This window comes from Eptesicus fuscus, chromosome 5, assembly GCF_027574615.1.
Source record: "Eptesicus fuscus isolate TK198812 chromosome 5, DD_ASM_mEF_20220401, whole genome shotgun sequence".
NCBI classification, from domain to species: domain Eukaryota; kingdom Metazoa; phylum Chordata; class Mammalia; order Chiroptera; family Vespertilionidae; genus Eptesicus; species Eptesicus fuscus.
Window position 1 is genome coordinate 9,403,994 of NC_072477.1, and position 25,502 is coordinate 9,429,495.

At 37.0% G+C, this 25,502-nt stretch overlaps 1 protein-coding gene and 1 pseudogene across 3 annotated transcripts in view; one reads left to right on the forward strand and one right to left on the reverse strand.

The window, feature by feature from the left end:
• Window positions 1-23,392, forward strand: part of TC2N (tandem C2 domains, nuclear) — a 42,212-nt gene extending 18,820 nt beyond the window's left edge. For all 3 annotated transcript variants that reach the window (XM_028155925.2, XM_028155926.2, XM_054715825.1), the window contains exons 4-12: window positions 6,621-6,788; window positions 8,318-8,409; window positions 9,583-9,658; window positions 11,199-11,299; window positions 11,689-11,805; window positions 15,575-15,766; window positions 18,509-18,623; window positions 19,841-20,040; window positions 23,114-23,392. In XM_028155925.2, coding sequence (XP_028011726.2) covers window positions 6,621-6,788; window positions 8,318-8,409; window positions 9,583-9,658; window positions 11,199-11,299; window positions 11,689-11,805; window positions 15,575-15,766; window positions 18,509-18,623; window positions 19,841-20,040; window positions 23,114-23,224 — 1,172 coding nt within the window. In that variant the 3' untranslated portion in view covers window positions 23,225-23,392. The remainder of the gene's footprint in view (window positions 1-6,620; window positions 6,789-8,317; window positions 8,410-9,582; window positions 9,659-11,198; window positions 11,300-11,688; window positions 11,806-15,574; window positions 15,767-18,508; window positions 18,624-19,840; window positions 20,041-23,113) is intronic.
• Window positions 5,466-6,357, reverse strand: LOC114234055 (40S ribosomal protein S25-like; annotated as a pseudogene).
• Window positions 23,393-25,502: the final 2,110 nt, after the last annotated feature.

Below are 25,502 nucleotides of genomic sequence, written 5' to 3' on the forward strand. Positions count from 1 at the left end.
TACCACTCCCCTGCCAGCCTGATCAACGCCTAACTGCTCCCCTGCTGGCCCAGTTGCCCCTAACTGCCCTCCCCTGCCGGCCTGGTCACCCCTAACTGCCCTCCCCTGCCGGACTGGTTCCCCCTAGCTTCCCTCCCCTGCAGGTCTGGTCACTCCCAACTGCCCTCCCCTGAAGGCCTGGGTCCCCCCCACTGTCCTCTTCTGCAGTCCTGGTCACCCCCAACTTCCCTCCTCTGCCAGCCCCGTCACCCCTAAGTGCCCTCCCCTGCAGGCCTGATTGCCCCCAACTGCCCTCCCTTGCAGGCCTGGTCCCTCCCAACTGCCCTCCCCTGCTGGCCTGATCGCCCACAACTGCCCTCCCCTGCCGGCCATCTTGTGTCCACATGGTGTGGCCATCTTGTGGTGGCCTTGGAGTGATGGTCAATTTGCATATTACCTCTTTATTATATAGGATATTATATATACTATTTTGACATGTAATTTTTTGCAGTAACGTAATTTCTGCACGAATCTTTCTTCTAATTAATTTCCTTTCAATGCGCACGAATCCGTGCATCGGGCCACTAGTATAATTATAATCAGTTATCCTTCATATGTCTAGAAGGAAAAAATAGAGGAATTATTCTGGATTTGATCAGTAAATAGAGAAAACATTCTGTCTACTGTTTTCTAAAGTTTGGTGTAAAGAGAAATAAGGAAGCAATGTTCTTCACCACTATGCTCCCCAGTCTATAAATAACACTTGCCAGTCTAAATAGCTGCTTGAATGAGGTAGATTCATTGGCTTGAATTTTGGCTGATATTGTAGAGGTCAATGGACTAATGAAGAGGAAACAACATGTAACTCTTGTATTTTAAAAATAATTTGTTCTAGTGGATTGAAGCAGTCAGTCACAATGATTATTTTTTCTCAAAATTTTATTATGAAAAGTTTTCAAACATACAGGAAAATTGAAAGAATTAAATGGTAACTACCTCTACATATGTACCACATAGATTTTTACATATCAGTATACTTCCTATCACATATATTCACCTATTCATTTCTCTGTGCATTAATACTTTCTTGTGGAGGAGGATGCATGTCAGATTAAATTATGGACATTAGTAGACTTTCCTCTGAATATTTAAGCATTTATATCATTTACTAGAGTTCAGTATTTGTTTAGTCTTCTTCTTTCAACATAAACTTTACATGCAGTTGAGCTGTCCAACTTTTAAGTGTGTAATTTTTGAGTTTGACAAATGCATATATTAGTGTAATAAAAACTCCTATCAAGACCTAGAATATTTCCTCAAATATTTTTTTTGCCCCTTTTTCTCTTCTGGGTTTCCAATTACTCATATGTAGGACTCTTTGATATTGTTTTATGTGTTTCCGAGACTTCTTTTTTTCCCCCTGATCTTTTTTCTCTCTTTCTGGTCTTAAGATTAGATAATATTGATCTATCTTCAAGTTATTTGTCTCTTTCCTTTGTTATCTCCATTCAGTTGTTAAGCCTATAAACTGAATTTTCTGTTTTAGACATATTTTTCATTATTGTGAGCCATTTTCTTTTATATTTTTGAACTTCACATTTGTCTAAAAATTCTAACATTGAGGTCATCTAGGTTTGAATTCTGTGTATTGTCTTTTTCTTTGAGAATGGGTCATATTCTCCCATTTCTTTGTGTTTGGTAACTTTGGATTGTATTCCGGATGCTGGATATTATATTTTAGGGATTCAAATCTGTTATATTACTCAGAGGGTTATTTTTTTTACTTTCTTTTCCTTTTTTTTTTCAGCAGGCAATTAACTTGGTTGGATTCTGCAACTTGGTAGTGGCAGCTCTTACCTCAGCTTAGTTTTATTATCCTTAGCTGGAGTCTGTCCCACACATGTGTGGTTCAGGGATCAGCCAGGTATTTGAGCAGACTTTATTCACAGAATCTGGAGTTTTCTCCTTTCCAAGATTCCCACCTTACTTTCTAGCTGCTGTGATTGCTCTGAACTTTGTCTTCTGGTTCTTTAGGCCAGAAAGACTGGATTTTCTATTGGAGTTTTACCCGCCCTGCTCAGTGCCAACCTTGGCCTGCCCTGAGGCTAAAAGTTATTAAAAACAGGTAACTAATTTCATACTGTTCTCTTTTTTTTCCAAGTCAAATCCTGTCCAGAATCTGCATTGCTTTTATTCATGCTCCAGTGCCTTTGGGTTTTGGTATAGAGTTTAGTGTTATCTATAAGCGAAGAAGGTCTAGTAGGAGTGATTTTTTTTTTTTTTTTTTTTAAGAAACAAGGAAAGATGAATCTTATGTCTTGTTTTTCATATATCTCTAAAAAATAGTTTTTAAAAGCTCTGGCTCACAGGATACCATGATTAATTGATTTTTCTCTTCCTCTCATACCTGTTTAACAGCAATGGGATTAAGCCATGTAAATAGTCTTGCAATTTATTTTATTCACATCATATATTATGAACATGTTTTCATATTCATTACTTTTTAATGGCATTATAGTATTAAATTATATGGATGTACCACAATTTATAAATTATCTATTCTTATACATTTAACTTATTTTCTGTGGGGTTTTTTCGTAATCAGAAAATAAGTAAGAAGTACCTACCTGGCAATATGTGGTCATTTTTCTTTTTCTTCTTTGTCATTGTGTTGTTAATATTAACTTTTTAGTTGACTAAGAAATTGGCTTAAACTTAGATTATAGGCTCACTGAGGATATGGTGAAGCCATCTGATTTCTAGCATTTTGGAGAGAGAATTACTTTATATAACGAAAGTCAGGAAAGTATTCTTGGTACCTAATTGTAGAAGTAAAATATGTGTAAGCTGTATGTGCAAATGCATGTGTGAGTGATGGGCTGATACGGAGATTTTGAGAAGATAGAGCAGGCCAATATCAATTGTGACTTAAATTATGATTCAAATATTTGAAATTTGTTTTGTTGCTTCACTCACTTGCTAATGAGTCTGATTTCAACTATAGCTTCCTGCTTTGATAGCAAACAGATTTATCATTAAATTTGTACTGTGCTGGCTTTATCACCTACCTGCCTATCCATCCAGAGGTTACAATTTGAATTAATATTGAAATTTCAAATAGGGCTTTTGAGATGTGTTGGCAATTCTGTAACTTTACAACAGTGTGGCTTTGTAAATTGAGAGAAAGTTTTCTTGAACTTAAAAACTGATATCACTGTGTACTGTTTGAGGGGAACATTGGAATTCTGTAGTGGCTTCCTTATAAAGGAAAAATGAAATCAGAATATTCGTTTTTAGGTATAGCCTATAAAGGCAGTGAGTCATACTCTTGACAGTGCCATTCTTGTTACCATAGACGTTTGTAGTTGTTTATGTGTTGAAGGAGTCAGTGTTGGCTCATGGGGGTGCACACTCTTTAGGCTCTCTGGCATCATCACTCCCTCTTGGCACCCCTCTGACCATGAGCTGTGCTTGGATTGTATACATAGTTTTTTTGAAACAGGATGAGGATAGAATCTCACCTCATAACCTCATATTTTATTTTTATTTTCTGAACTCAATGTCAGGCTACCTGTTTTATTGTTTAGCTTAATTCAGAAAATACTACTTTATACTGTGGGTTCTGTTTTAAATGGAACAAAAAGAGTGAAAACATGGTGATAATTTAAACATTTAAAAAACTTTATGTGTATATACTATTTCCAATGTGATTATAAGCTTTGAAGAAAATTTGATCTAAATATAAAACACATGTAGAAAAAAAGGAACAAAGAAACCTATAGCGCAGTGATTTATTACAAAGCAAATCGTGTGTGTAGTTACCACTCAAGTAAAGAGAGTAGAACCAGCAGCCCCAAAGCTTCCATCTTTCCCTTTCCAGTCACTTCAGAGCAATCAGTGTCGCTTTTTTGCTTTTCTTACTTTTTACCACCTAACTGAATATTCCTAAATGTTATGGTTAGTTTTTTGTATGTTTTCTGATCTTTCTATAAATGAAATAACATATTCAGTATATATTCTTTTGTTTGTGAGTTCTTTCAGTCAGCATTATGTTTGTGAAATTTACTCACATTGTTGTTAGTAAGCTTCAGTTTGTTTTTATATCTGTACAGAGAGTGTATTTATCTATTGTTTTCTAATGGATGAGATACAGAAGTGTTTCTGTAGAGCATACTACAAGACAGCGGTCGCCAACCTTTCCGACCTCACGGACTACTGGTGGTCCGCGGACCACCGATTGGCAACCGCTGCATAAGGTATTTTTATGTAACAAGTATATACTGCAGTTCATCTAGTTTTACTGTCGATGGGCATTTGAGTCTTTTCCAGTTTTTGTCAATAATGTATAATGATGCTTTTGAACATTCTTGTACTTATCTCTTGGTGCACATGTACAAGCTTTTCAGTTGTGTATATGTCCCAGAATGGCATTTTAGGGTTGTAGGTTATAAATATCGTTAGCTTTAGTAGAAGTTAGCAAACTTTTCCACAGTGATTATATCAGTTTACATTTTCATCAGCAGAGTATGATCATTCACATTGCTCTGCTTTCTTGCCAACACTTGCTATTGTCAGCTTTTTAATTTTAACCATTCTGGTGAGCATGTAGTGGTATCTTACTAGAGTTTTAATTTCCCTCATGGTCAATGAGATTGAGCACCAGATCATGTTTATTGACTATTTGAATAGACTCTCTTCTGAAGTGTCTGCTTAAGTCTTAAGCTAATTTACATATAGGCTTGCTTGTTTTTTTCTTATTGATTTGTGGGAGTGCCTCATAAATTCTGGATATAAGCCCTTTGTCAGTTATATTTGTTGCACATATCTTCTCCCCTCTGTGGGTTACCTCTTTACTCTTTTAAATAGTCTTTTGACAAATGGAAAATTTCAAATTTAATGTAGTTGAGTTTATTAAAAATTTGTAATAATTAAGGCTATGTTCCCTTTAAGAAGTGCTTCTCTGCCCTAAGGCTGTGAAGACTTTCTGATAAATGTACTTAATATAGAAGTTTTATTGGTTTGCCTTTAACATTATGTTAGAGTTACAATCCACAAGGAATTAAGTCTTGTGAATATATTTAGTTGGGATGAAGGTTGTTGTTGTTTCCTCTATATCAATATTCAGTTGTCTTATCCCTTTTCCTACTGTTGTGCAGTGCCACACTGATTATAAATCAAGCATCCATAAAATGGGTGTCTCTTTTTGAGCCTTCTATTCTGTTCCACTGATCTTATCATTGGTGCCCGTATTCCATTCTTAATACCCAGTAGAGCAAATCTTTCGATCTTGTTTTTTATTATTTTTGGTCCTTTATGTTTCAATATAAATATTTTCTATCCGTTTTGCTACTTGATTTCTAACTTTGCTGCATTGGTGTTAGAGAACATACTCGTTATGATTTCAGTCCTTTGTAATTTGTTGAGACTGGCTCTGTGTATCTCAGCATATGGTCAGTTTCTTTTCTTATTAAATAACGTTTTATTTTTCAAAATGTACAGTTTGTTCGTGCATCTTCTCCAGCAGTTGGGGCATCCCCACCCTTGGTGTTTCCAGTGTAAATTACTTGAGCCAGTTTAGTAACTCCCTGGCCAAGGAAGCTCTATCTTCAGTCTCTCAGCGACAACAGCTGGGCTTATAAGCTTATAGTTGGGAACTTCTTTGCAGAGTTTGTCATATGGTGCTTTGTCAAACAAGACTAGGCTGTTGAGCTTGTTCCAAAGTTTGCCTTTGGACCACGACTTCTTTTTGGCCTTGCCCCCAGATTTGTTCGCTGGGTCTTTGTCTTTCTTAGCTGACTTTCTGGCATCGTTCTTCTTCTTGTCATTCTTGGGCAGTGTAGCGAACTCGAAGAGCAGCTGCTACCACTGATGTCTTGATAAGATGTCAGACAAAGCCCTGACTGGTGTCCTCAGTGGTTAGAGCATCGGCCTGCACACTGAAGAGTCAATTCCTGGTCAAGGGAGTGTACCTGAGTTGCAGACTCAATCACTGGCCCCCATCAGGGTAGGTAGGGGAGGCAGTCAATCGATGTGTCTCTTTCACATTGATGTTTCTCCTTCTCCCTCTTCCTTTCCCTCTCCTCCCTCTCTCTCTCTCTCTCTCTCTCTCTCTCTCTCTCTCTCTGTCTCTCTCTCTTTCTCTCTCTCTCCCCTCCCTTCCACTCTCTCTGAAAAACAATGGAAAAACAATGAGGATTAACAACAACAACAAAAAGATGCCTGACAAAAAGGAGCAGGTGGTCAGTTTTTATAAATGTTCTGGTCTTGTGAAAAGAGCACGTTTCTAAAAAGAGATCATCTTGTTACTTAAAAGATGTTCTTTGTGTAAGTAGAAAAATAAAAGGAAACTCCAATCACAAAATACAGAATTGTCCACATTTTGGAATAGTGTGCTTAGGGGCAAAGGAAAATGTCAAAAATTTACCAGATTGTCTTCAGAGCAGGGTTCATGGCTGATCCCTGGCAGAATACTCCACACACTTAGAGTTTAGTAAAAGCGTGCTTATTTTTTTAGATATCAAACACATGTGAGTTAATATTACTCGAAACAATTTTTTTTTCTTTTGCCTTGAATGCACCAGCTGTTGGCTAGTAACTCCAAGGAAAGGATGTCATAAAACTTTAGAAACATTTGCTTTCAGGATCTGCCAGAGCATCTTTTGGGGATCGCAAGGCAGAACTTTCCGGCTCATCCCACCCTGGATCCAGCTATGACGTATATAACCCGTTCTATATGTATCAGCACATTTCACCAGATTTGAGTCGGCGCTTTCCCCCTACCTCAGAAGTGACAAGACTATATGGATCAGGTTTGAAATTTTTGTGTGTGTTTTCCTCCTTGTAGCTCTTTCTTTTTTTTTCAGAGTTCAGCTTTTTATTGAACATGTTACAAAAGAGGTTTAGTCAAAAAGACCAAAGCCCATCAGACTCCCCACATCCTTCTTTCTTTGCTCCCACTTCCTCCTCCTCAGCGGGGGCAGCAGTGCTGGCTTCTGTGTTTCTCTTTCAGCAAATGTACAAGTCAGATTAGACCAGCGACCCTGGAAGGGATGATTCTTACTATGGAAAACAATCTGTATATATAAAAGCCTAAGTGACCGTTCGACCAGTAGCTATGATGCACACTGACCACCAGGAGGTAGACACTCCGACCAGTAGGTTAGCTTGCTGCTGGGGTCTGGCCTATTGGGACTGGGCGAGTCAGGCCGGACATGACCTGGAGCTCTCCCGTGGTCCCTCTCCGGCCCCGATTGTGCACCAGTGGGGTCCCTCGGCCTGGCCTGCGCCCTCTCGCAATCTGGGACCCCTTGGGGAATATCGGAGAGCTGGTTTTGGCCCAATCCTCACAGGCCAGGCTGAGGGACCACACCAGTGCATGAATCCATGCACTGGGCCTCTAGTTTACAAATAAGGAAAAACCAGGCTTCAGAAGTGATGAGATAAGCATCCTGACCTCTTTGTGGCATTATATCTAATATAAAAATGGAAAGACTAATAAGTTGTATGTGTTAGTGAGTTCTAAATTCCATTTTATTTGTCCTTTTTTGAAAAAAAAAAGTTTTATTTTATATATAATTTATCCATTCATAAATTTTACAACAGATATTTACTAGCTTTTTCCTTTTCTGCTCTATTTAGTAAAAATGATATATTTAGAAACATGGTATGTTTACAAATGTAAACAAAGAAAACAGAAAATGCCTAAATATTTTTAGAACTTTCTTAGTTTCATATTTGAAACTCCATCAGTTATAGTCTGTCTTGTACATATCTGATTCACAAATTTCTCACTGTTCTTCGGAAGGTCATATATCTGTCTCAACCTTGAATTCAGGTACTAAAAGTAAAGTAGAAATACTTATTTAAGTATTTATTTATTGCAGTACTGTGCTAGAATACACATTAGAATACAGAGTTCTATTCTTCCAGGATCTCACAGTTCAGGAGGGAAACTAGCAATATAGGATCACCTAGGATTCGGTATTGATTTTTTAAAAGTAAGTGCTCATTAAATAGTTGAATTGTATTTAGCGCAGAGTACTTACCTCTTCTTTGATGATTCTTACGAGATGAAGAATTGAGGAATGTGGCAAAAAGAATGAATTTCCCTGCTTGATATTTGATGTGGATGTAAAAATGTATTGTTTGATTTTTATTGGTTTCTGTTTCAAAGTAAAATAATTGAAAAAAAATTTAAATTTTGTTAGGTTTTATCTTGTAAGTAGATTTGTGCATAATGTTCATGATGTATTCCTAAAAAGATTTAATTCATTGTAATTAAGTAGAATTTCTTCTTTTTTACTATAAGAATAACTAATTTACTTATGTCTTTTTGTAGTTTGTGACTTAAGGACCAACAAACTCCCTGGTTCCCCTGGGCTAAGCAAGTCTATGTTTGATCTTACAAGTTCATCTCAGAAGTTCATGCAGGTAAATTATTTATATAAATTTAATTATACCTGATAATTTATTTTCAAGCTAAAAATTCAGAAGCGTGTAAATTACATTAGGAACAACATGTTTTGCATCTTATGTAGATGTATCTATTCTCATACCTCTTAGGATAAACACTTGATATTTCCCATGTGCATTATTTTAGCTTTCAAGTGAATAAAAAAGGCAGTAGTTTTTTGTTGGTTTTTTTTTATTTTTATGAGTCTTACACCTCTCATTTGATATGCACTCAGATACTTGGAATTTAAATGGTATATATTTAAAAGTGCTTATTGATTTTACTTTCTTTAATAAACATAACTAGTTAATAAAAAGTATTTCTATTGAGATGTAGAACTTTATTCATTTATATTAAAATACTGTCCTTCTATGTTTCAAATAAAATTGACAAATTTTTGACATTTAAAAAAATGTTTCTTTTTTTAATACAAGTGAACTGTGATTATTACTTAAAACTTAGAAAGTAGACTTAAGCAAAGTAAAAAGACAAATCACCTATATGCCTATAACTGAGTAAAAACACTGTGAAAATATTGTTTTTACATATTTGTGGACTTTTTTCATATGAACATATATTTTATTAAAATGAAGTGTATTCTAAATAATCTTTAATAATCCCAGTTTAATTAATTTTTGTAAACTTAATTCTTTATAGCACCGGTTCTTTAACATGCATTGGGATTGTGTAGAGAGCTTGTTAAAATACAGGATGCCAGGCCTCAGCTCCAGAGCTTTTGATTTAGTAGCTCTGCAGTGAGTTTGTATTTCTAATAGTTTCCCAGGTGATGCTGTACCTCCCGGTCCAGAGGGACCATGCTGTAATAACTTGCTTTACAGGTTGTTAGGTAGCAGGGCACTTGCAAATATATTCAGATTTTTATTAGTACCTTTAAATCTGAAACATAGCCATAATCTCTTCATCCTTATTACCAAACCAAACCGAACTGCAAAGGCTTTTCCCTATATTATCTAGTAAGATATGTGAGATTTTCCTGATAACACACACAGAAATCTTTTCTATCTAAAAGTGGGAAATTCTGATCAGTAACTGTCAAAATGGTCAGCATGCATTTTGGTAGTAGGGTAGGTATTATTTCCGACTCCTTCAAGTTTGATACGTAGTTTCTGACTAAAGCATTCTATTTGCAGAGACATGATTCACTGTCCAGTGTGCCTAGCAGCTCTTCATCGAGGAAAAATTCTCAGGGGAGCAACAGAAGCTTGGGTAAGGAATAAAGTACCCTATTTTTATATTCTTAAGGGAATTATTTCTACCCAATAGTAATTTGAAAGTATATATGATATAGTAAGAGAAACTCTAGATAATCTATACAGTAGGTCCTCAGGTTGCATTGGAGATCCGTTCCTATGGTTCGACGTAATGCGATTTTCGCCGTAAGTCAGAACCCACCTACATAAGCACCTACGTCACTCACATGGAGCACATACACAGCAGTAATGAAGTGAAACAGTAAAAAAAAACTTAAAAGAAAGATAACAATTCCTGACCTTGTGGTAAATACAGTAAATAACAAAAAACATAAAGTACATATGTACATACGTCAAAATGACGGAACTTTTTTTTATATAAATAAATGGGAGATGGCAACGTAACCACGAAACGACGTACATCGAGTCTGACGTAACCCGAGCACTGCCTGTACATATAAAAGCCTAAGCGACCTTTACAACCGAACAACTGGAACAACTAGTTGACGGGTCGCTATGATGCGCACTGACCACCAGGGGACAGACGCTCAACGCAGGAGCTGCCCCCTGGTGGTCAGTGTGCTCCTGCAGTGGGAATGTAGCTCCGCCAGAAGCTGGGCTCGTGGCTGGTGAGCACAGCTGCGGCACTGGGAGCATCTCCTACCTCCACGAGGCAGCAGGTGCAGCAGGGCCGGGATGAGACGCCCCGGCTGGGGCTCCTTCCCGGCCACCTGCCACTTTGGCACTGCTACACCCCCCGAGGGGTCCCGGATTGCAAGAAGGGTGCAGACCAGGCTGAGGGACCCCATCCGTGCAGGAATCCGTGCACCAGGCCTCTAGTTATATATGCGTTGGCAATGTTACCTGTGTATGAATACACACATCAGATGGACTCTGTTTTAGTGTTCAGACATGAATACATCTTTTTAAAAGTGGAGCAGTTAAATATCCATTGTTGGTTTGTTTTAAAGTATATTAGTAAGGACCTTGCTGAAGTATAGAGTATTAAGGCCATATTAATATTATTTGGGAAAGTTTTTGTTTTAACTTAAATTTCTCAGGTTATAATTGGGTTAAGTTTTTAAGCCATGCATTACTTTTTTGTTTGTTTGTTAATCCTCACCCAAGGATATTTTTTCCCACTGATTTTTAGAGAGAGTGGAAGGACAGGAAGAAGGGGAAGAGGGAGAGGAAGGGAGAGAGAGAGAGAGAGGCATACAGAAAGAAAGAGAGAGACACACACATCAATTGGTTGCCTCCCACACTAGCCCCTAACTGGGGCCCGGGGATCAAACCTGCACCCCTGCGGTGCATGGGTGACACTCTAACCACTAACCCACATGAGCCAGGGCCCATGTATTACTTTTTATAGTTTATCTTCCCCCTAGCACTTCAGTAAAACATTAAAGGGTGATGTTTGTTTTATTAAATTGTCAACTTTAAAAAATAATTGTAGCATTTTTCTATTTTGTCTTTAAAATTGAATTGTATCAAAGCTTAATTGGGTTAGAAGGATTGCATAGTATCTCAAACGTCTTTGTCCTTTTACAATTCAGATACCATTACTCTGTCAGGAGATGAAAGAGATTTGGGGAGATTGAATGTGAAGGTGTTTTATAATTCTTCAGCAGAGCAAATCTGGATCACAGTATTACAGGTACATTATTACAGTGAATACCAAGTTTTCTTACAAAATTGAATATTTAGACATTATAAGCATATATTTTTGCTCTCTTCTGGGGAATGGGATCATTATCTCTTTGGAATTTAGAGTTTTATAGTATTTTGCAGAAAATAGTATGTAATAAAGAATCTAAAGAAAATAAATTAATAGGTGTGATGGAAGTATTTTATTTTTAACCTCAGATAGATTGATGTGATGTTTAGAACATTAAATGTCAGATTATTTTAATGTAGATGAAACAGGAGGTTTCAGTAAGTTTACTTTTACAGTTTGTATCTAAAGTCATTAACTCAAAAAATACATAAAATATTTGTATTGTCAATGTCCTTTGTAAAATTCAAGCTGTATTTTTAATTTTTTAGTGCAAAGATTTAAGTTGGCCCTCTAGTTACGGCGACACTCCTGCTATCTCTATAAAAGGAGTCCTAACATTGCCCAAACCAGTGCATTTCAAATCTTCAGCCAAGGAAGGCTCCAATGTAAGTGGCTGTTTGTGTTTGAATTTCTTTTTATGTTTTTCTCATGTTTGTCACTTTAACTCATGTGAGGAATTGGAATAAAAAAGTGTTTTATTTTAGGAAAACTACAAATTATGTACGCCTTGCTCTTTAATGACAATTTTGAGCCTTACTAGTAAAAGTACTTGATATTTCATTGTCCAATATTAAGGTGCATTTAAAAAGAAAATTTTAATCACTAAAATACATAGAAGATGAACAATATATAAGAAAACTCTTTATATTTCTCTTATGAAAGGAAAATGTCTATTTTTTCATCCTCTCCCCCCATATGGCTTTGAGAAATAATTGTATTATTGCAATTTATTTCTTTTAAATACTTTCCTTTATTATCCTGAATTTGGTTTTATATGCTCTAGATTTCACATTAACTTATATTCATCTTTGTCTTTTGATATGGGTTGAAAGGTTAGTATTTTTCCATGCAAATGTTTTCTACAAAAACATTTTTTAAAAATAAGGTATTTCAGATGTCTAATAAACATGAAATTACATATTGCTTTATCTTTATTTCCTGTCTTTTTTGTTTATTAAAAGTAGAAAAAAAATTTTACAAGTACTCTAGAACATAAAACTTTCTGAAAGTTATTTTATGACAATACACATCAAAACCTTAAGTTATGTATACTTTTTAATGTAGTTATTCTACTTGGAATCTGTTCCATAGAAATAATCTAATATATATATAAAATACATTTATAGGGTGGGACAAAAGTAGGCTTACAATTGTTCATATGGAAAAAGACATGCGGGCTATGATTATTACAATAGCTTTATTAACTCAAAAGCATGTCACAATGGCACAGTGCACTTGAGTACAATCTTGTAAGTGCTCAAATTGCCAACCTTCATTATTTACACACTAGAGGCCCAGTGCACGAAAATTCATGCACTCGGGGAGGGAGGGTGTCCCTCAGCCCAGCCTGCACCCTCTCACAGCCTGGGACCCCTCAGGGGATGTCCACCTGCCAGCTTAGGCCTGCTCCCCAGGGGATTGGGCCTAAGCTGACAGTCAGATATCCCTCTGGCAGCCCGGGAGCCCTCGGGGGATATCCAATTGATGACTTACTACCACTCCTGACAATAAAGAACTCTGTGCCAAAGTGTGCTTGAGTATAGCAAGTAGACTACAAGAATCCTATATAATCCTATATAATAAAAGGGGAGCAGGCCTAAGCCGCAATAGGACATCCTTAGCGCTGCCGAGGAGGCAGGAGAGGCTCCCGCCACTCCTCCTGCACTCAAAGCCGTCAGCCCGGCTTGTGGCTGAGCGGAGCTCCTGCATTGAGCGTCTGCCCCCTGATGGTCAGTGCATGTCATAGTGACCGGTGGTTCCTGGTAGTTCTGCTGTTAGGATCAATTTGCATATTACCCTTTTATTATATAGGATTATATAGGATTCTTGTAGTCTACTTGCTATCCTCAAGCACACTTTGGCACAGAGTTCTTTATTGTCATCAATTTGTGGACATGCTTCCCCATCATTGGCTAAAAGATAAAGCATAAGAAAGGATATGAAATAATAGCAATAATAATAAGAAAACAAATGATACAAATAAATAATAGAATAATCTAAAATAATAAAAGGGTAATATGCTAATTAGACCAGATGTCCTTCCGGACAAAGCTGGGGCTGGAGGGAAGCCTGGGTCCCGGGTGCCTGCTGGCAGCTGGAGCAAAGCCCGGGTCCTGGGTGCCAGAGGGAAGCTGGTGCCAGCAGCTGGGGGAAGGAAGGCCTACTCTTGCACGAATTTTGTGCATCAGGCCTCTAGTTAATAAGTAATAGAATAAATTCTGTTTCATGTACTCACAACTGTAAACCTACTTTTGCCAATCCTGTGTGTGTGTGTGTGTGTGTGTGTGTGTGTGTGTGTGTGTGTGTGTGTTATCCATAGTGGAAAAGTTGGAAACAATCTAAATGTCTCATATAGGGGAATGATTGAGAAAACTCATGGAATACCATATGTAATAGTTTCTTAGGGTTTTGGCTTAGAACAACAAAAATTGATCTCTCACAGTTTTGGAGGAAGTCTGGTCTCAAGATTTCAGCAGCGTTGGTTCCTTTTCCGAGAGAAGATCTGTTCCTGCCTCTCCTAGTTCTGGTGATGGCCAGCAGTCCCTGGCATTCCTTGCCTTCACTCTGTCAGCACCTTCCATCTGCCCATGGCGTTCTCCCTGTCTCTCTGTGTCTCTTCATGGCCATTTTCTTATAAGGATACCAGTCAGTCTCTCTACTCCAATATTACCTCATCTTAACTTCACTAATTACATCCTCAATGACCCTATTTCCAAATAAGGTCACATTCAGGGTTAGGATTTCAACATATGTTTTGGGGGGACACAATTCAAACCATAACACCATGTAATAGAATACTAGAAAGCTATGAGAAATAATGTTTAGGAAGAGTTTTTAAGGATATGGGAAAATGTTCTTAATAAGTGAGAAGGCAGAAATTAAAAGTGATGTATATGTAGTAGGATATTCCTTTATGAAAATATAGATTATAGGACGTCTAAATGGAAATGTCTTATCTCTGGCTATAATCCTGACACTTACTTATTTCACTTTTTAATTTTCAAATAAAACGAAGTAAACTTAGGAAAAGTTAGGGGGGAAAAGAAAGCTTAAGTGGTTTGGAGGTTCTCAAGAAGCACAATTCTAACTACACAAACATAAAAATTACAATAAAAGAGAAAAATTGAGCATAATATATAAAATACATTGTTAGTTGCCCAGATAACTTGCCTTTTCAAAAGAAAAAACAACAACTCCTTTTTCAAAAGGATGCATTAAAATGGAAAGAAGGGAGTATGTACAGTGTAGTGTCAAGAAAATGTTAGCCCAAGGTAAGACAAGGTTTAAAAATATTAAAAGTAAGTGGGAGGTAATTAACCAAAGATCTTGTATGCATATATGCATAACCCATGGACAACAGACAGTGGGGTGGTGAGGGCCTGGGGTGGGGGTTGGGAATGGGCTGGATGGGGTCGATGGGGGACATATGTAATACTCTCAACAATAAAGATTAAAAATATATGTTAAAAGTAACAAAAGAATATTTGAAATTTTTTCAAGCATGGAAAACACGGGCTTGCTGCATAGGGTAGATGCTTATGTGAGAAGGTAGAACTTAATATTCACGTTTTTCTTTGTCTTCTCTGTTAAGGAGATTGATTTTCAGATTGGAAAGAGTGGGACAAACATTACCAAAAGAGAAATTGGATCCCAATAGATGGGAAGATCATTAGACAAACAATCGCTCCCTTAAAGAAATAATTCAAGTCTTGTAATGTGAACCAGTTAGATTTTGGGTACTGAGAGAGCTCACCTGAAATTTTTAAACCACTCTTACTTGCTGTGGAAGAATTGTAAATAGCAGAAAAGCTGCCCCAGAACCAAAGATGAAAAACAATCTCATTTTCAAAAAGGAGAAAAGCTATATATATTCTGGTATGCTTGGTGTTGATATTGACCTGAATTCCTGACTAAGTAATTAAAAGGATGATTTGGGAAAATTAAGAAAGGCAGTATCTAGGATAAATTCTGGAAAAACAAGTCATGGTCATTCTCATTTTTGTTTGCATTAAAAAATATCTTTTTATTGTTGTAAAAAATCAAATCTACCTTTCCTAGATTAAAATGTGTTATTTTTATTTATGTTATGTTGGCATATCACCCTTTTTTCAGTCCTTTTATTCATATACTTTATATTTTCTTTTTTTTTTTTAGACAATTGAGTTTATGGAAACTTTTGTGTTTGCTATTAAACTCCAAAGTCTGCAAAGTGTAAGGCTTGTATTTAAGGTTCAAACCCAGACTCCCAGGAAGAAGACCATTGGCGAATGCTCACTGTCACTCAGAACTCTTAGCACACAGGAAATGGATTACTCTTTGGATATAGCACCACCTTCAAAAATTCCTGTAAGTGACAATAATATATTAAAAAAACCCTAAAGTATGAGTAACTTTAAATTATCAATTAATTTTATAAAAAGTTTTTTTTAGTAGCTGATAACGTAAGAAAAACAGGAAAGAATCATAGACTGTAAGCTCCATCAGAGACTGCCTTCAGACAGATTGGGAAAGTTGTTTTTAATCCTGAGTAAGCTATATATCTGTCCATAAATTTGGCAGGAACAAAGTTCTTACAGCTGGTATTTTTTGTAAAGAACTTGATTATCTTTGAAACTTGACATTCTCTTCTCTCAGCTAGCCAGCTGGACACTTAGAGTGTTTAGAAATCCCTAATAATGTAATTATATAGTTTCTATGTCAGGATAACATTTATAGAAATCAGCCATAAGCTTTTATAAGGTCGAACCTTATATGATTTTAAATTTATGTAAGTTTTATATTTCACCTACTTTTCAAAAATATTTACGATGACATAAAGTGGTTCTTAACCCTGGGTACACATTAGAATCACCTAGGGAGCTTTAAAAACATACCCACACCTAAACCAATTAAATCAGAATATTTGGGGGATGCGGCCAGAGGCATCTGTATTTCTTTATTCCATGCCTATTATTTTCTGTTCCATCCCCAATGTGTTTTTTATAGCATTTATTACAACTAAGAATTATTTAAGTTACTTGTTTTAAACAAAACAAGGCTTGAGTTTTCATCTGTTTTCTTTATAATTTACAGTGCTCTTAGCAACAGCCTGTCATGTTCTTTGCATTGAGTATTTGTATGTAGGTAGATATGAAAGAATGAATGATGAAGGAAAGAGTGCAAAATTAGATTATTGTGTTAAAATATGTTTAAATACATTTGTTTTATAGCTGTGATAGTTCATCACTTGCATCTTTGAAACTAGCTTCGTAGACAGTAATCTGCAACCCTGGTTTATAGAAGGCACAGATATTCAAATGGATAATTCATGTATTAAAACTTAAATTAGTGAGACTAGGAGAGTGCATCAGACCCAGCAAAGGTATTTTCTGGGGAATGAGACATTAGAATCTTACCTGCCTTGGAGAATCTGGATGAACGATTATGGTTCCGTTTCTACCAAATTATATATCAGAGGTCTTATATCAGCCAAGGTTTTATTTTATGTATGGCTACAGCTTTAGTTCATGTGAAAAGGTTTATTAATCCAATTTTATTCTGATTGAAAGCAAAAGCAGTACATTCACTTATTTATTAAAATCAGTGTTTCTTTTTGCCAAAAATAGACAAGTTTTATCATCACTTCAGTCATTTCACAGGGGAGTTTAACTTCTCAACAGTTGAGTTTATGCTTTTAAGTGATTCACATTTCACTGTTTATGTCTTAATTTCTTATGGCATGACCAGTTTCTTTTTATTTATTTTTGTTGTTCCTCACCCGAGGATATTTTTTCCATTGATTTCTAGAGAGAAATGGGGGCTGGGGGCAGAGAGAGAAACATCAATATGAGAGAGACACACAGCGATTGGTTGCCTCCCGAGGCACCCCAACCAGAGCCAGTGATAGAACCTGCACCCCAGGTAGATGCCCTTGCCTGGGAATCAAACCCGTGACCCTTTGGTGCGAGGGCTGAGCACCACCGGCCAGGGCGTGGCATTACCAATTTCTAAAACACAGAATCGTGTTTCAAGAAAATGCCCAAGATTCAGCCAACGGAATGTACCTAGAAAGGTCCTTTTTCAGTGAGCCCAGAGCCAGTTATTGGGACTGCTGGGCGGTGATCAACTAGAAAGCTCATCACCAAGCGTCACTCAGCTGGGCTATAGCTTTGTTGGAATTAATATTAGCAAAGAGTTTTGTGTCTGTCTGTGCTGAGCCCTGTGAGATCTCTTAACGTTATGTTCTCGCTTCATTTCCATACCTTCTCTTTTCAACATGTGAAGAGTAATGTTTTTGTGTTTGGACAGCTTTATGTTTCTCTTTTTTCACTCCAAGGATGTTGGAAGCCAGAGAAGTAGGCTGGTCCGCGTTGTGTTTCACAAACAAGTTACCAGCTTTATTCTGCTGTTAGTCAGCAATACTGAAGAGCACATTTTCTCTTTCCCCCGTCTCTCCGTCTCCCTCTTATTGTTTGCCTCAGGTTTTCTTTGACCTTTTCCTTATTATTTACTGCCTCATAACTTTCACTAGCTCCCTTCCTGCCAACGCTCTTCTCTCTGGCTTGCTTCCATACAGCAGAGTAATTCAGCTCCCAACCCACAGATCTTTTCATTGTAGCAATCCGTTATCTTCTGATTTTGCTAGCACCTACTCTGATTTCTACATTGAGAAAAAAAAGAATGATGATTCTCATATATTGCACTTTCAAATTATGTTTCATACGTTCTCAAAAAAACAATTCGAATGACTACATTTAAGTCTTTTGGACATATGCTTGCTCTTTCCGTGTTTATTTCACTGGCATGATCTCTAGTAAAACTGCTTAGGGATTTAAGTTGCTTTTAATGTGAATTGTCTTTTGGTCTCCCTGACTTGGAAGAATCAGTGTGTAGCTGTAACTTGCAGTTTCAGAATCCATGAAAATGAAGAGCTCATACGTACAGAACCCATGACACTTATGTCTAAACCTTCTCTTATGACATGTAGTTTTGTGTGTCAATAAAAAGCAGTGATTATAAGATGACTCATCTTAGCTCTTTAATTTTGAATTTTTGAAATATCCCAAAACTTTATTCTTAATTACCAAATGACACTTTTGTGATATGCAGGTGTGCCATGCAGAACTTGAGTTGGGGACTTGTTTTCAAGCAGTGAACAGCAGGATTCAGTTACAAATTCTTGAGGCACAGTGCCTTCCAAGCTCATCAACACCACTGACTTTGAGTAAGTATATAGTGGTTCAAAGTGGAATCTAAAGACAATATTAGCAAAAGATCGGTTTTTCCCTACATTTCCTACAGTGGAGATTAAAATTCTAGTAATCTTTTTTTACTTAACATGAATACTTACCTTTTAACTTAGAATCACTTTATTGGGTTTCAAATTTTAATCCTTGTGTCTACCTGAATCCACTGGTCTCTTGATTCTTATCCAGTTGTGACCTCTGCATTTGAGGCTATTCCTTAGTTGGCTCATTAGTTACTGTAGCTTGAGTGTCCAGAGGACTGCCAGATGTTTCTCCAGCCTAGAGGAATTGTCCTATGCAAGCTTTGTTGGATACTCTGCTAATGAGAAATTTAATTTAAAAAAAAAAAGCAAACACAAAAATGTCAAACACAACCCTTGAAACACATTTTCCTCCCACCCTTTGGGCCCAGCCAGGAATTCTGATACTTCGGGTGCATAGGCCTGGTTCCCAGGGCCGCCCCTAGAGCTGGAGGTTGAGGTCAGTCCCACCTAAAGGGCTAAGAGTGGGGCAAGAGCACTCCTTGTTTCTACTAGAAGAAGAGGAACTATCTGAAGCAGACAAAAGTAATGAATGTCCACTGTAACTAATGAGACTAAAAAATACAGCCAAGCATTCAACTCACGAAACTAGGTAAACAGCAAACACCAAGGAAAGAAGTAAGGAATTGGAGCCGAAGTTGAAGTTGATAATAAATGTTGAGGCAACAACAAAAGACATAAGTGATAAAACTGAAAGCTTTTTCTTTGAAAAGATCATTAAAATTGACAAACCTATGGTAGGTTGGATCAAGCAACAAATAAAGAGAATATAAACAAGGAGGAGAATATAATTTCAAATTCAGAACAGATTCAATAATAACAAGACAGTGCCATTTATAATTACCAATTCATTTGAACATCTATGTAAAATAAATTACTTTCTAAGGAAAATTGTTCAAGTTCCCCAAAGAAGAGTGAAAATCGGAATAAAACAATAACTGTGTAAAGGTAGTTAAAGAACCTTCTCTCATACAAGCACAAGGCCAAGATGATTTTACTGGCAGATTCTACTAGAATATGTTTCCTGTTATGGCAATAGCTCATCAGATCTTGAAAAGTGGCTTCTTTATATTTTTTAAAACAAACGTATAGGTACAGATTTTGATATGGTGTTTTAAATACAATTTTATATATCAAAATTTCTTACGTTTCAGGTTTTTTTGTGAAGGTGGCAATGTTCAGCTCAGGAGAGCTGATTTATAAGAAGAAGACACGCCTACTGAAGGCCTCCAATGGAAGGGTAAAGTGGGGAGAGACTATGATTTTCCCACTTATACAGAACGAAAGGGGAATTGTTTTTCTCGTTAAGCTTTATAGTCGAAGCTCTGTAAGAAGAAGACACTTCGTGGGGCAGGTTAGTAGGAGTTTTTATCTTGGATTCTTGCCTTGCACTTTTCTATGCATTTAAACAGTTGGTTAACAAAAGGAATATAGGATAAAATGGAAGTTTAATAGAGTATAATTCTTTGGCATCATAAATTAAAATGAAGTGTTGCCACAAAAATTAAATTTTATCACAGTTTTTGCTTTAATACAAGTAGTTGGAATTTCTGAGCAATCAGGCTTATCTTAATACTAGAGGCCCAGTGCATGAAATTTGTGCATGGGGGCGGGGAGGGGGTGTCCCTCAGCCCAGCCTGCACCCTCTCCAATCTGGGACCCCTTGAGGGATGTCCAACTGCCCGATTAGCCCCAATCCTATCACAATCCAGGACTGCTGACTCCCAACCACTCACCTGCCTCTGCCTGATTGCCCCTAACTGCTTCTGCCTACAGCCTGATCACCCCCTAACCACTCCCCTGCCAGCCTGATCGACACCTAACTGCTCCCCGGCTGGCCTGATTGTCCCAACTGCCCTCCCCTGCAGGCCTGGTCCCCCCCAACTGCCCTCCCCTGTAGGCTGGGTCCCCCCCAAATGCCCTCCCCTGCTGGCCATCTTGTGGTGGCCATCTTGTGTCCACATGGGGGCAGCCATATTGTGTGTTGGAGTGGTGGTCAATTTGCATATTACTCTTTTATTAGATAGGATAGAGGCCTGGTGCACGGGTGGGGGCCGGCTGGTTTGCCCTGAAGGGTGTCCTGGATCAGGGTGGGGGTTCCATTGGAGAATGGGGCGGCCTGGTCGAGAAGCCTGTGGTGGTTTGCAGGCCGGCCATGCCCCATGGCAACCCAAGCGGAGGCCCTGGTATCTGGGATTTATTTATCTTCTATAATTGAAACTTTGTAGCCTTGAGCGGAGGCCAGGGCCGGCCAGGGTGGGCGGGAAGCTTGGCTTCCTCCATTGCCAGGGCCAATCCAAGCCTCATGCTCTCTCCAGCTCTGTGGCTGCTGCCATTTTTGTTGGGATTTATTTATCTTTTATAATTGAAACTTTGTAGCCTTGAGCAGAGGCCAGGGCTGGCCAGGGTGGGCGGGAAGCTTGGCTTCCTCCATTGCCAGGGAAAACCCAAGCCTCCTGCTTGCTCCATGGCCGCAGCCATCTTGGTTGGATTAATTTGCATACTTGCTGATTGGCTGGTGGGCGTGGCTTGTGGGCGTAGCGGAGGTACAGTCAATTTGCATGTTTCTCTTTTATTAGTGTAGATAAGGCTTTTTTTTTCTAAATTAACTTTACATTATTAAAGGGAGGGGAAATAAGTATTTTTCAGAGCTTTTCAACTTTAAAAAGTATGAGAATGATGAGTTTTTCAGTAGTGCTCATTCGTTATGAAGAGGGAACACTTAAGTAATTAAATTTCTTAAGGCTTCATATATCCAACTTTATTCTGTTTCATGTTCAACTTAATGTTTACCTCTATATGCTATTAACTGAAATGTGTTAGATTTGAACTTGTAGAAAACATCAAATTTAATAGTGGTTGTGATATTTAGATAGTCAATATGGGTTTCTGGGTTAATCTATTTAAAAATTCTCAGTAACTTGTCTAAAACAACATAGCACTTGCCTGCTTGCCAATCCTATAGGAACTTGTCTTCTTTTATCTTTTTATTCTTTACCATACTCTGAGTGGATCAGTGGGAGCTGTCTATTGTGTTTTACCTTAATTAAAATCATGTGACTCACATTTAAATTCCAAAATCTATATTATTGGTTTAAAAGCTTCCATTTGACAAGATGTGATTAGTAGTCTACATGAAATCCTAAAATTATATGTGAATTTTCAAAAATTGATATTAACTCTTTGATTTACTTCATATATTTTACCTACAATATTTGTTTAAAAATTATAGTTTTGTTCTTCACTTTTTCTTATTCAAAAAGCTTAAACTCAAGAATTCATACAACTAGCATACTTCTCAAAGCCATTAAGACCCATGAAGTGAATTCAGTTAAAGTTTTCCTGTATCATCAAGCTTCAACTATCATGTAGGAAAGGAATAGGAGATTTATTTGACAGATGATTTTCAGAAAACTTTTTGGTAATTCTGCTTTCTCAGTTGAGATTCTAGTTAAGAATAATAATTCTGGGAAGGTTCTTGCTGGCCCTCTGTTTCCTGCAGCTTCTCCGGTAGTTTTGGGAGCCACCATGATGGAGTAGCCAAACGTGGAGTCAAGATCACCTACTCCCATATCAACCAAAGCGCTCTTACATTACCCGTTTTTATATCAGGGTTGTTTGTAAGATTTTATGTGAAGGAAAGTTCTTCAGATCATGAAATTAAAGGGAAACGTTTCAAAACCAGTGGGTGACCTGCGCTAATTTCTTTATTTAAAAGAATTAGAAACTGAGTCTCAGAGAAGTTAATTTCAAAGCAGCAACATTTGTTAGTGGTAGAGCTGAGGTGAGAATTCAGGTTTTTCCATTCCTTGCCCACCTTACCTCCATGATAGGTAACCGTGGTGCTATCTTGACGTTGCATAATGCTTTTATAGTTTTCCCAAATTCATCGAATCTATTATCTGAAATTACATAAGTGAAGAGTACTGTTTACTGTGGATTATTATGAAATTGTTTACGGTAGATCAAGAATGACTAATGATTAGATTTCACTTAAAATTATAGTTTTATATAACATATACAGTGCTTGAAAATGCACATTCCTTATCAATCTAATTTAAATCAAGAATAGTTGGAGTTAATCTTTACAAAAAATTTTTTGACTGATTGGGATCAGTTTTAAGTTGAGCTCCTAGATTTATTGAATGAGAAAGGATACTCATTATTTTGGGGGAAATTATTATGTAATATCTCACATTGAACTTTTAAATTGAATTGGATCATACAAAATAGTCCTCAGAGTGAATTATTTGGTTAAATGTTTTCACATTTAAGTTTCAAAGAGAGAAATAAAACTTTTGGAAAAGTGGAAAGATGTTTAATTGAAAATACGTAAACTACATTTCCCATTGTCTTTCATCAATAAGAGTAATTGACTGAACTCATCGTTATTGTGTTAGGTAAATGGTTGTATTGTTCCTTTACAGATTTGGATAAGTGAAGACAGTAATAACATTGAAGCAGCAAACCAGTGGAAAGAGACAATTACAAATCCAGAAAAGGTTGTTATCCAGTGGCACAAATTAAACCCATCTTGAAGACTTTACACGTTACTTGGTGAAGAATTTGACATTGTTTTAGAAGACTTAAGATTTCAATTTGCTACCAATGAGAAGAGGCAAATCAATACATTTAAGTCTTTTATGGAGGTCATAATTACAGTATATAATGGATCTGTTAGAAAATTAAACTTGATAAAACATGGTATGAATTACATCAGGTATCCAAAGTAAAGGAAATGTTCAAAAACTGTGCCAAAATAGACAATAAAATAAAAGGATTGTATTACTTGGGCAACTAAATAAATTATAAAACCAACGAGGATATCAACCATGGGTAGTTACAGCCATATTATGTTTATAGGGTTGTTTTTTTCAATGTTTACCTAGATATTCAAAATCTACCATATCATTCTTGTTAGGACTATTAGACATTTAGAAGTCTTTACTACTGACTGTTTCAGCGCTAACCATTACCGGTTATACTTTGACTTTATTGTTTACCTCTTGCTACATATTTTCTCCCAGAAAGCAAAAATGAATTGCTCTTCTTCAACTCCTGGGGAAAGTTTGTGCCCTGTGTTTATCATTTCTTATCCATAAGGTATCACATTGCCAGTTTGTCTCCAAGAAACGTCAGATATAGACAACTACATTTTGGTAAGAATAATGAAAACACCAGAGGTTAAAGATTAATTGGAAACCCAGTATGCACACATTTTGCTGTCTTTTTCTCTCTCAAATATTTTACTCCTTGTTTTATTAGGAATTTAAATAAGATTATGCATATGGCCTGTCCTAATTAGCAGAATTAAATGAACTTAAATAGCAAATTCAGTATTTTATGATAATCACATACTTGTTTTTAGCTCTTTTAAATATAAATTACTTCTTCTATAATTCACAGCATTCGAGTATTTTCCCATTTTTTAAAATAACCATACCTGATAATACCACGTAACAAATATTTTCTATTGCAGTGTCTCTCAGGTACTCGTTAGAACTCAGTGTGTGTGGATAATTTCAGTTTAGTTGGCCATGCACACTGGCCCAAAAGAACAGCTCTTTGGAAAAATAAATAAGGCCGTCCTTGACCTTGGAAAACTTTATTTTATTTTTGCTAATGAGTAGACCAAGTGCTCTGTGTTCATGGTCTTTCATTTTCTTTCTATCTTACTTTGTCCCACACATGCCAAGAGATAGATGGTGATATTTTGGGCCAGAAGTGTACTTTGCGATAGCTTAAGCATGCCCTCCTTATTCCAGTTCTTATGTTAAGTGTATCTTATTAAGATTACTCCCCTTATCCTAGGTATTACCTCGCCTCAAACTGTAAGATGTACATACTTTACATGCCCTTTGCTCCTCCTGCTTAGAGTTTGCACAGCAGCAGTGGTGGTGTCAGGTCTCTCTGTGCATGTTAAAATATTTATGTTTTAGATTTGTGGAAAGTGGCATAATGATCAATACTCACATGGACCTTTAGGATAAATCACCTTGTGCGGTAGTCTTTTGAATCTTTGTGACAAATGGCAACTATTTGAAAAATTTTTAAATAATTTTTTAAAATCCTCACCTGAGGAACATTTTTAAAAAAATTGTTTTAGAGAGAGGTGAAGGGTGAGGGAGAGAGAGAAAAAAATACTGATTGGTTGCCTCCTGTATGTGCCCTGACCCGGATTGAACCCGCAACCCGGGTATGTGCCCTGACCAGGAGTAGAACCCACAACCCTTGGGTACACAGGATGATGCTCCAACCAGCTGAGCCACACCAGTCGGGGCTAAAAAATATTTTTTTTATTAGACTTTATTTGTAGAGCAGTTTTAGGGTCACACCAGAGTTGAGAGGAAAGTACCGAGATTTCCCTTGCAACGCCTGCTCCCACATATGCACAGCATCTTGCGCCAGAGTGGGACGTCTGTTAAAACCAATGCACCTGTACTGACACATGGTTATCACCCTACGTCCATAGTTTACATTAGGGTTCACTCTCGTATGTTCTGTGAGTTTTGACTTGCATAATGACATGTACTCATCACTGTAGTATCATATAGAGTAGCTTCACTACCCTAGAAGTCCTCTGCAAATGCAGCGGTTTTAATAGCCACCAGAAAAGGAAGTTATTGTCTTTTAGCTAATGAATAACAGATCTTGTTGTTTTAAGAAATTTAGGATTTTATTTAAGCAGTTCTTTTGTGTTCTGTTATTGCTTTCAATTCCTAAATTTATCACATGTAGTTATGTATTTAACTCAATTTTTAATTATTTTATTTAATTTTCAGTATTTTTACAATATGTGTATATTGTATAATTTGA